We start from the raw sequence: 12,194 nt of genomic DNA, 5'->3' as shown, positions 1-12,194 counted from the left end.
TGTGGGACATATTCGTATATTTATTTGTCTCGCATATTCTTATATCCCCAAGGATCAGAGGACAAAGTTGTAACCCATGGAAGAGAAGGGTATCTTTATGGGTTACTACAAGACTTTCAAAGGCCTATCAGATATTCATTCCTTCTAAATGTAGAGTGGTGATTAGGAGCGATGTGAAGTTCGATGAGGAGAGGGCCTATCGGAGATCACAGGAATATGATGAGAGAGATTCACATACTTCTCCTTAGCAAGGAGGTCAGGTACAGGGAGCAGGACCTCAGGGTTTTGGATTGACTGGTACAGGAGGTACTTCAGTGTCAGTGACATCTGGGGCACAAGTGGCAAGTTCATCAAGCACTTCTTTAAGGTGTCCACTAGTATAGAGTTCACGTGGCACTTAGCTGACACAGGCACAGGTTCCCATACAAGTTCTTCGAGGACAGGTGTTGATACAGGCACACCAGGGTCAACTGGTAGACCTTTAGGTTCACCAGACTGGAGGGCAGAGGATGAGGTTCCATATGGGGAAGGTTCTTCAGGGAAGAGGAGGCCTAAGTGGCTTCAAGACACTTTGAAGGAAGCAGAGTTCGTTGGTCCTCTGAAGAGGGTGAAGAGGGAGAGTGTGCCACTTGAGCAGTTTTAAAGTTATGTAGCCAAGGCTACCAACATTGTTGACTCTGAGCCTACTAGCTATGAGGAGGCAGAAAGCCATGAGGTATGGAGAGAGGCTATGGTGGAGGATTATGCATCTATCATTAAGAACAATGTCTCAAAATTGGTGCCTAGGCATGAGGGTAAGTCATTTGTGACTTCCAGGTGGCTCTACAAGATCAAGCATGTTATGGATGGTAGCATTGAGAAGTTCAAGGTGAGGTTTGTGGCTAGAGGGTTCTCACAGATAGAGGGAGTTTTCTATGATGAGAACTTCTCTCCCATATATCGATACACTTCTATCCGGTCCCTTATTTCTATTGCTATAGAAATGGGTTGTCATATCCATCAAATGGATGTGAAGACCGCATTTCTTAATGGAGTTATAGAGGAGGAGGTGTTTGTTGAGAAGTCACAGGGCTTTGAGGTACTTGGGTGGGAAATCCATGTATGATGGTTGAGGCGAGCACTCTATGGACTTAAGAAAGATCCAAGATCTTGGATTCAAGGATTGATACTTACTTTCCACAGTTGGGTTTCACGAAGAGTGATGCAAATCCAAACCTATACTACATTCTTGTAGGGGATGATCTTCTCATTCTTGTGTTGTATTTTGATGACTTGTTCATTACGGGGGAAAAGAGACTGATTAGTGGTTGCAAGGAGGATCTTGTTATGGACTTCGAGATGAAGGACATTGGACTGATGCATTACTTTTTGGGGCTTGAGGTGTTGCAGGAGGAGGGGCATATCTTTCTGGGGCAGGGGCAGTATGTTGTGGATGTGTTGAGTAGATTTCACATGGAAGATTGTAGACCCATGTTTACACCTATGATCACCAACTGGAAGAAGCTTCATGCTTTAGACTCTAGTTTTGTGGATCCCACATTGAATAGGCAGCCTATTGGATCCTTGATGTATCTAGTCAACACTAGGCCAAATATATGATTTGCAGTGAACACACTTAGCCAGTTCATGATTCAACCCAAGAGGGTGCACTAGGTAGCTGCAAATCACATTCTTCGCTACATGAAGGGGACTGTTGATTATGGTATGGACTATAGGCAGGGAGATGGAGTGAGGTTGGCAGGTTACACAAATTCAAATTGGGCAGGGTGTGCTTATGACAGGAAAAGCACTTCAGGGTGGTGATTTAGAGTGGGTTCGACAGTTGTGTCATGGTTCAGTCGAAAGAAAAAGTCAGTTTCTTTGAGCTCTTTTGAAGCTGAGTATATGGCTACTAGCCAGGATAGTTGTGAGACCGTTTGGCTTCACAAGTAGTTGGGAGTTTCAGTTGTTTTCTAAGAACTTGAATGTATGCATTCTGGCTTATGATCACCGCCTCTGCTACCTTGACATCACTAGGATCATATCCTAGTTTAATAACTAATTCTTCCATTTTTTTTGTTCTGGTGTCATTGGCCATAGAGGATATCCTCTCAATCTTAAGTTGTGAGTGCATGTTGTTTAGTGAAGCCTACAATTTTGAAGTTGCCATCATAGAGCTGGCTAGAGTTGAATAAATCATCTCACCCGCTTGCTTATGCAAATTGATCTAATCGATTGCATGAACTTGTCTAGTGTCCACTATAAAAATGGAGGCCTTATTATCTTCAACACCTCAAGGGGCTGATACTTTGGGTTCCAAAAAGGCCATTTGAAACAGCCCCTTCTCTGAATCAAAAGCAAATAATAACCTGTGTTGAGCGATGGCAGTTTGTTTCCCAAATTTTGAGTATGTTGAAGCTTTGAGAGCTTCATTTTTCAAATTAATCTCCTTGTACCTTGTGAAAATACTTGGCTGTGGTGGAGCTTGAGAAGTAGAAGAGATAGGAGACTCAGTTGTATCTTCTATATAAGGGAGAGAGGTGGTAGGAGTGTCTGTCAACATCAAAGTAGTTTGCACCTATGCATCCCTTTATTTTGAAGATTCTTACTGGATGTTGATCACCTATGGACTATCTCTATTATTTATTGGTCATGGTTTGTTTATCCTTCTTTCTTCTCTTTGAAACAAGAAAATATGTAGCCTATGTTTCTGAATCAGTGGGAGACATGCTTTCCCTTGGCATCTTGCTTTCTTTGTCTTTAGGAATGGGAGTTTGTAATGAATACTGACTAACCAACTACTCTTCAACCTCCTGCAATGTGTTTTCTACCCATTCCTCTTGGTTTGCATATTTTTCTATCTCTAGCCTTGGTGTATGAGGATATGGAGTAATTTTTTGTTTAACTCTCAGCTTAGAGATTACTCCCAAGGGGTCATAGGACCATGTAAAACTGGGTTTGAACTTGATCTTATTTAGGACTAATTCCACCTTTGTTTTTTCTCTCATGTTTACAATGTAGGGGCTTACTTGTGCCTTTATCTTGAACTGCAATTTCTTCTTGTTGGACACAAAAGGTAAGTTGTCCATATTCAACATCTATCTAGCATACTACAAAGAAAATATCCTCACTGGCATAGAAACTGGTAGTCTATAAGGAGGGAGATCAATAAATCCTTATCTCTGTGTAGTTCTGGTATAAATACCACTCTCCAACCTTTGATTGTTTGTAGAGGTGTAAGACCTTCTTGATTTCTGGAGCTATCCTCGGTATAATATCACTTCATAATAAACATAAAGAGCTATGCAGCAATTGGCCAACAAAATATGTGTAAGGGTACTCCTCTTAATTCCTTCTAATTAGTGAAGTCCAATGGATAACTGACAAAGGGTTACCCTGCTCGTCCATCTTCTGCAACTAAAATTTGAATTTCTTTGCCTGATAATATAACATAAGATACACTAACACTGACTGATATTTAAAAACTCCTTCATCTTTATATTTCATAAACCAATCATGGATGGCATCAGACAAGAATTGACTGTAAATAAACAAAACTAAAGGCTTCTACCCCACTGAGAATACTTACAAGAATCCTAAAAATGCTTCATCAACCCACTAGTCTGTATAATAAGCAAGTAATCGAGTCACCATGGAAATTACATGTTTTGACATCTCTGTTCTGGGTAATTCAACATTTTCAGGGAGAAAGCACTCAAAGATATGGGCTCTCTAGGGACATTTAAGATTTTCGTACAACTCCATTAATGATTCAGTGGAAAAAGGATGCGGGAAGCTTGGGGATTTATTTGCAAGGCTTGCAAATACTCTCTGTGGAAATGGAAAAGATGATTTCATGATTTTGGGCAATCACTGCTTTCTTGCTAGGAAGGTATTTGAGGTGACACCAGGTGGAAAATTTAGGGAAGAAATGGGTTTGAGGGAAGATGAATTGAGGGAGAAAGGACTCCCAGATACTCAAGTCATCGCTCTGGTCAAGGTATTTCTGCTTTTCCCAATTGTGGAGTTCGTACAGGTCAAACTCACACTCAGTCTTAGCAATTTTGAATTGGGTGTCGATCAAGGGGGTTTTTCAAGGTTTGGGATAGGGGGAATCATGGGGTCTTCTTTAATCATATTTCCTTTACCCTTCTGCGTTGATATTTTAAATTAAAAATGAGTAGACTCGGTTACCAGAATACTCAATTTCTCAAATTGTGCAGAGAAATTGTTGACAGACAGCACCTGATCACTTTGATTGGCTCGATGACGACCTACAAAAATTGTAAAATCATGGAAGGAAATGAATACATGCTCCTGGGGTGATTTTATAATGGAAATGGCAGGGGATCGTAATGGAACATTTACCGTTTCAGGAGTGGGAGTCATTAATTTCGAAATGGGTCAATTTAGGGGGAGGAAATAAACATATAACATTCGATTGGAGGGTAAATTTGAACGTTGAATGGTCAGATGAGGTGGAGGGGTGACGTGGAAAAGGGATGAGGTGGAGGACAAGTGACGCGAGGGGTATGGATGGAGGTGACAAGCGGAAATGACATACGAGAGTGACGAGCGGAGGTGACGAGGAGATGGTGGTTTTCAGGGGGGTAGGAATGGTAAGAGGTTTTGGGAGAGGACCCCTTGAAAATGTTGTGGAGCCGACACGTCAGTCGGGGCGGTAAGTGCTCAAATAGATTTTCGAGACCCCCTTTTTCATTAACCATCGGTAGTGCAGGCATGGTCCAAAATCCTCCTCCTATCGTTGATCCAGGTAGGAGTCATCATCGTCATTGATTGGGGCGCGATTGTTATTTAGAAAACGACAAAGGTGTCATATAATGTGATAGTAAAACTTATAACCTATAGTTTATGAATAATACGAATTAAATAAACTTTAAATCAAATAAGAAATGGCATTTTGATTGGCGCGCTATAGGGGTCATATTTTTTATTTTTTATTGTTTAAATTTCTTTTATTCTTGTATTTCACACATATTTTTTTATCCCCTTTCATTTTTTTTCTTTCTCTATTTTTATCTTTCTTTTTTCTTTTTTCTTTTCTTTTTATTTTTTATTTCTTTTGAGCTAAACAAACTTGAAATGAAAAATAATTTTTTACAATAGCCCAGTGGGATGAAAACTTACTAGAAATATAGGACTCCTATAGTTATAGGACAATAACATTGGCTCCAATGGGGATGACATCCTCCCTGTGAGGTGTCAAGAACAATGTAGATTAGTAACCTTCTTCATTGGGCAATAATTTTCATCATCAAAACTGAGACTAACTCTGAAAACTGAAAATCATAGATATAACAGCAATTCATCTTAAACTTAGGGCTTTCACTGTGGGCTTCAATTCCTGATGATAGCCACCCACACTTGTAGTATTTGAAACAGTAAAATGATCTATATACAATGATGTGTTTATTACCAGTTGATCTTAAGTGAAAGAGTTCTTGAGCAACCTGCCATTAACAAGTCCTCCTGGTAGTGTTTCCATAGTCAAATCGTCCAACAAAAACTCATGAGTTCCATAGATAGATGCAATCCTCTAAGGGTCTTTCCATAAACTGTCAAACTTCCCATTTTTCCCTTTCTCTTCATTTCTGGCATGCCACTTCAAAACAATGTCATTCAGCTGAAAATCATCTGCTTTGACCCTCCTATCATGAATTCTTTTGATTTTATCTTGAATGACCTGTGTGTTATTGTAAACCTCTTCTCTGGTCTGCTGCAAATGTATCAATTGATTGATCCTCCTCTAGGCATCATTTGGTTCTACTTCCTCTTCTTGCAACAATTTTAGTACTGGAATTCCTAGGGAAATAGGAAAATTGCATCTATTCCATAAACCAAATGGAAAGATGACATTCCAATTGACTTCTTTGTGCTTATCCTATCATTCCATAGAGCATTTATCAATTTCTTGTGCCAATATTTCTTGTTTTCTTGTAATAGTTTATGTGTGATGTTTACCAAATTATGACTTGTTACAAGATTCTGCTAACTCGTTTCCCTGAGGATGATAGGCAGTGGAATGTCCTAATACTATATGATACTCGTTACAAAAATCAATCATCCAGAGACTTTATCAATAGAGAACCACCTCTTGGAGCGCGCGGAGCTGGATCGCGGGAGCGCTGAAGATTTGTGAGCAGCTGCTGTTTCGCCGCCTTGGCCTGGGCCGCGAGGCCTGTTTTGGGGCCTGGCCTCCGCCATGGCCCATTCAGATCCATCTACTGGGGACGCAGAGAAAGCTTTCTCTGATCTGGTAAAGTCTCTGCCCCCCGCCCGTCCGAAACCAGCAACTTCAAAATTTGTCAAGAAACTTGATATTCTCCAAGAAGTTCAGCTACCTCCTTCTCTCCCTCGAATGGCAGCTTTATCTTTAGCAGAAAAAGGGCTCATAGGGCAGTTCACAGGCTTATGGCCTTCACCAAAGACAGTCCAGAGATGGGTGGAAAGGAACTGGACTGATAAAACACAAGGAAAGATTTCGATTCGATTTTGTGGTAAAGGCTATTACACCTTTCACTTTGAAACCAAAGCAGATAAGGATCTGATATTCAGGAACGGGCCCTATTTTATGGACTCTCGAGGGTTATATCTGAACAAGTGGACTCCTGACTTCGACCCTGAACTAGATATTCCTAATGCGGTTCCGGTTTGGGTCCGTCTTCCCCATCTCCCCCTGCATTGCTGGGGAGATGACTCGGTAAAAGCAATAGGGAATGCAGTAGGCAAGTACATTGACAGAAGCGAGCCTAAAGATAACATGCAAGCCTGTGCAAGGATTTGCGTAGAAGTGGACCTTGGGAAAGGCCTGCCAGAAGCCATCAAGCTGAAGGTGGATGATTGGAGCTACATACAGCAGCTGGACTACGAGCAAATACCCTTTAAATGTAAGGTATGTCACGAATACGGCCACTTTGCCAATAGATGCTCTAAAATTACTAATCTTGAATCTGAGGACCAAGGAGAACAGTGGGAAACTGTGAAAAAAAAGAAAGCAGCACCTCAGTCAAAACAAGATCCACCTTCTGAACAACCGGGCTCTTCCTCCCCCCGCCCCACCTCTCCTTCTTTCAATCCTCCTGGACCTTCCCTTGAATCTTCTTTCCCCTCTTCCTCCAACCCTTTCCTTATTTTATCCTCTGATGATCCTCAGACTGATCAGCCCTCTCCGGATCTGACCGAACCTCCTTTGATTTCTTCGACCCCCTCCCAGCCCCTCATTGATCCTCCCCCCCCCAGAACCACCAGAAGCTCTTCAAAAGACATTGGCGCCTCCAGCGATATCCACAAGAAACCGGGACCAGGAAGAAAGTCAGCCAAGCAGCATCGGGAAGAAAGCACGCAAAAGGATATAGCCCTAGGGATCCAAACCCCTATGGAATCCTTCATTACAGGTTCTCAAGAAAAAGAAACAGCAGGTAAAGATCATGAGAGGCGAGCACCTCCTCGCTCGAACGCCTCATGATGAAGCTTTTATCTTGGAACAGCAGGGGTATGGGGCACCCCTCCAAATCAGCTGCCCTACGAGATCTTCTTCAAACAGAAAGACCTGAAATTGTTCTGATACAGGAAACCAAGCAAAGTCAGAGCGAAATGCAAATAATTATAGATGCCCAAAAAAAAATTTCAGGGGCCAGTAGCAACTCCAGAGGAGCCTCTGGAGGAATCACAACCATGTGGAATAAGCAGTACTGGGACTGCAAATCTTCTGTCCTCAATCAAAATTGGGTTAGGACCAACCTTAGTAACAAGGAAGAGAGCTGTGACTTCATCATTTATAATGTCTATATCCCCAATCATTACCGGGAAAAGGAACAGTGCTGGAAGGAACTGAAGGAAGAAATAGACAACGAGCAGAACTCAAATGTTATTCTAGCTGGAGACTTCAATTTAATCCTCCATGCGAACGAGAAAAGAGGGGGCACCTTCACCTCCGACCCCTTCAGAAGACAGATGGAATTGATAATGTCCGAACATGAACTGATGGATATCATCCCAAAAAATAGGAAATATACCTGGAACAATAGAAGGTTGGGGCCAGGCAACATTATGGAAAGATTGGATAGAATTTTGGTTAATGTCTCCCTCCTTTCTTCCTTTGCTGCAGGCCACACCACAATTCTCAATGCCACAGCCTCAGACCACTTTCCCATTCTCTTAACGCTGGACTCCCATTCTCATTTGGGACCAATTCCGTTCAGGTACAATCCTCTGTGGAGAGACAACGCTGAGGCCGAGGCTATTATAGAAGCAACCTGGAAGCACCACGTTGAAGGCTCTCCAAGCCATATTTGGGAAACAAAACTTAGAAACACAAGGAGAGCACTCAAGGATTGGGCAAAAGTCAGCTATCAAGAGCCAGAAAAAATAAGGAAAAAAATACAGCAGGACTTGGAAGAGATCCATAAACAAATAGAGGACCATGGATTCACTCACCAGCTGAAAAGTAAAGAATGGGAAGCTCAGGGACAGCTAATTCAAATCAAGAGAGCGGAAGAGATCAAGTGGAGAATCAAATCAAGAGAATTATGGCTGAAGGAAGGTGATAAAAATACGGCATACTTCCATAAGCAGGCCACTGCTAGAAAAACAAGGAACAATGTAAACACTATAATTGATAGCCAAGGCAGTCAGCATAATGACCAAGAATCCATCAAACGAGCTGCCTTCCTCCATTATAAAAGTCTCCTCACGGAAAATCAAGGAGATGCCGACTATTCGGCGCTTCTTCAGCATCTACCGGAAAAAATCTCTCCTGAGGAGAATGACAGCTTAAATAGTGAAATAACAGAGGAGGAAATCAGAAAAGCTATCTGGACTTTACAACCAGACAAGTCTCCAGGTCCAGACGGGTTCCCGATAAATTTTTACAGGGATCATTGGCATTTGATAAAAAAAGACCTTGTTAAAATGATGAATGGAATCCAAAGAAAAAAGAAAATGGGGGGCTTCACAAACTCAACGTTCCTCGCCCTCATTCCTAAAGAAAATCGCCCCACTTCCTTCTCCAGATTTCGACCTATTTCATTGTGTAACACTTCTTATAAGATCTTTGCAAAAATTATAGCAGCTAGACTTCAACCCCTTCTCCCTTCCCTTATATCCGAAAATCAAGGAGGCTTCATGTCTAACAGGCAAATTCATGACACCATCACCTTGGTCCAAGAAGCTATTCACTCTAGCACATCAAGGCAGGAGAAAGGTTTCGTTCTTAAGCTTGACTTAGCCAATGCATTTGATCGAGTAAGACACTCCTTCTTGCTTGCTGTCATGAGGAAAATGGGATTCAATTCTGCCTTCATCAGCACCATTGCTGCTTGCATCTCTGGTCCCTGGATTTCGCCTCTCATAAATGGACGCCCTTGCGAAGCATTTCAATCCTCAAGAGGGTTAAGGCAAGGTTGCCCTCTTTCCCCTTATCTTTTCATCATGATGGCTGAATCATTTAGCAGCACCCTAGATCACAACAGAAGAGTTGGCCTCATCTCTGGTATCAAGTTTGGAAACGGAGTGAAGAATATCAATCACTCACAATTTGCTGACGACACTCTGCTCATTGGAGGGGCATCCACTACTATAGCAAGGCGCTTCAAAATCCTCCTCGACCAATTCATGGAGTGTTCAGGGGGAGAGGTCAACTTTCAAAAAAGCTGCATCTATGGATGGAATATCTCCAATCAAACAGCTCACAGCATAGCCAATATTTTTGGAGTTGCCTACAAAGCAACCTGGGACCACTTCACCTACCTTGGGATGCCGGTCACCATGGGCTCTCTAAAAGCCACTACCTGGAATGAAATAATAGACAAAGTTAAAAGGAAGGTCCAGCAATGGGGAACTCAATGGCTTAACCCAGCAGGCAGATTAATTTTGCTCAAATCAGGTATCTCCTCCTTACCTCTATATCGATTCACTCTTTACCAAGCTCCTGCCACTTTTTACCATAAGCTGGAAACTGCCCTCCGCAACTTTTTATGGCAAGGAGGGAAAAAAGAAAAAAATAGATTCAATTTGGTCAATTGGAAAAGCGTAATTCAATCTCAAGATAGAGGTGGACTGGGAATTAGAGCCCCTAAAATTCTAAACCTCGCTTTCGGGATCAAAATGGCTTGGAGATTAATCAATGAACCAAAAGCCTGGTGGAAACAGGTCATTGAATGCAAATACCTCTCCGACAAAAGGCAAAGACTTCTTGAAATTGATATACCCAGTAGAGATTCTACTAAAATCTGGCACCTCTGTAAGAAAGCAATTCCCATTCTCAATCAAAACACCTCAAAGATTCCGGGGGGAGGGAACAGTATAAATTATGCCACTGATAAGATAATGGGTCTCCAACCTCTAAACACAGTCGAAGAAGCCATACCCTTCATCCTCCATCTTAATAGCAAAGGCATTCAGAGGCTCGATCAAATATCAAAATGGGATGCTGATACAGGAGCCTGGATTAGTTGGGAATTTCCAGTTATCCCCTCAAATTTAGAATTAAGCTTCCAAGCCCTTCATAAAAACCTTCAGAACAGAGCACCCATTAAAAAAGGAGCAGCAGATGGATTTCGATGGGACCCCACGGGCTCAAGCTACACCATCAAGTCCGGCTATCAATTCATCTGCAACAGCACTTATCAGACTCCTATCTGGAATCAATGGAGAACAATATGGAAATCTGAGGCCATCCCCAAGGTTAAATTCTTCATATGGCTGCTGTTAAAAGGCAAAGTCCTCACTTCTGAAAATTTAAGAAAGAGAGGGATACATGGACCTTCAATTTGCCCCAATTGCTGCTCAGCAGAGGAAACCATCCACCATCTATTCCTTGACTGTCCCTTCGCGAAGAAATGCTGGATCAACTTGTCCAACTTGGGCAACATAACATGGCAACCTCATCAGAACATTGCAGAGGCAATTCAAGAATGGAGAAGGAACTGCCCATGGAAAGATAAAAGGAGCAAGATTGTCAAAAGAACTTGGGATATCATACCTCACAATCTACTATGGAAAATTTGGCTCACAAGAAATAAAAAAATCTTCCAAAACAAAGAGAGTAATGTACGGAAGACATGCAACAAGGCTCACCTCTTGGCGCAGGAGACAATTGCAGCAAAACACACAGGGAAAATTAAAGCAGCAGATTATTCAGTTGAGGAGAGGTCAATTATCAGGCATATTCTAGGCCGTCCAGGACATCAACAGAGTACTCAGAGAACTGATAGACAGCATCAAGACCAGATCAGGGAGTGGGAAATCAGACTTCCAACCCAGGACTATAAGAGGTGGATCCAGAGTAGCAATTGCCCAATTTTATACTTTGATGGTGCCTCAAAGTCCAACCCAGGACCAGCAGGCGCGGGAGGAGTTATTTTAGATGAATCAGGAGAAGAAATCTGCAATTATGAATGGAGTCTGGGAAAAAAAACAAACAATAACGCAGAGGCCTTAGCTCTCTATCAAGGGTTGTTGCAATTAAAAAACCTGGGGGTTAGAAAAGCATTAGTATTTGGAGATTCCTCCATAATCATTGGCCTCATAAATCACAATCAGAGATCACCAAACAGCAGCCTTCAGCAACATATTCGACGCATCAAACTCCTCCTCAAATACTTTGAAAACATCAGATTCTACCATATCCTTCGCACGCTCAACGTGGAAGCTGATAAGCATGCGAATAACGCAGTTGGAAATCAGGAAGGAGCGTTGAGGCACAACAACAGAGTTACCTTCCAGCCTCTGCCATGACACAAGCAAATTCTGACATTGCCCAGACTCGCAGGTCCATCAAGCGTGCGACGGGTATGGCTTCAACAGCATCAGGACACTTGACAGAGAGCACGAAATGCATAAGTAGTCTCATCCAAGCATCGATTCAAAGCATAATCTACTTCCCAAGGAAAGCCAATCAACTCAGTGAAGGCCGGAAGATCGAATACACTGCACCAGCAGATCGCCAACGAGATTTAGGAAAATATCTCATCACTACCGAGGATCCGGCTCCTGTAAGACACCCAGGCTATCGTTGGCTTCACTCCATAAATACGGGCAGAGGCAAGCCAAGATTTGTCATTCACTGCTTTGCGAAAGAGCAGCTACTCTGGTTTGATGAAGGCGCTCTCGTTCAGAGTCGAAGAAAAAATCAGTCTCTGGTATTGCCTCTTCCTGCCTTGTTTATCTTTTCACTAATTTCCGTCGTGGTGTTT

General features: G+C 42.3%; 1 protein-coding gene across 1 annotated transcript; it reads left to right on the top strand.

The window, feature by feature from the left end:
- Positions 1-6,202: 6,202 nt before the first annotated feature.
- LOC149198155 (uncharacterized) lies at positions 6,203-11,736 on the top strand. Its single transcript, XM_089408942.1, has 3 exons — positions 6,203-6,832; positions 7,570-9,883; positions 10,046-11,736. The coding sequence occupies exons 1-3, from the start codon at positions 6,203-6,205 to the stop codon at positions 11,734-11,736; spliced, it is 4,635 nt and encodes a 1,544-aa protein (XP_089265068.1).
- The last annotated feature ends 458 nt before the right edge of the window (positions 11,737-12,194 follow it).

This window comes from Pinus tabuliformis, chromosome 2_2 (genome assembly GCF_031772625.1).
Source record: "Pinus tabuliformis cultivar Carrire ecotype Pingquan chromosome 2_2, CPIR1, whole genome shotgun sequence".
Lineage (NCBI taxonomy): Eukaryota > Viridiplantae > Streptophyta > Pinopsida > Pinales > Pinaceae > Pinus > Pinus tabuliformis.
The sequence above is the reverse complement of the archived record's forward strand: the minus strand, read 5'-3'. Positions and strand labels throughout refer to the sequence as shown.

What these genes read in the sequence shown, in the direction of transcription:
- LOC149198155 (XM_089408942.1), top strand. Translation starts at nt 6,203, where the DNA reads ATGGCCCATTCAGATCCATCTACTGGGGACGCAGAGAAAGCTTTCTCT. An exon ending in CAGAAGCCATCAAGCTGAAG is followed by an intron (nt 6,833 to 7,569) that starts GTGGATGATTGG and finishes GTTCTGATACAG; the next exon opens with GAAACCAAGCAAAGTCAGAG. An exon ending in ATTAATTTTGCTCAAATCAG is followed by an intron (nt 9,884 to 10,045) that starts GTATCTCCTCCT and finishes TTCAATCTCAAG; the next exon opens with ATAGAGGTGGACTGGGAATT.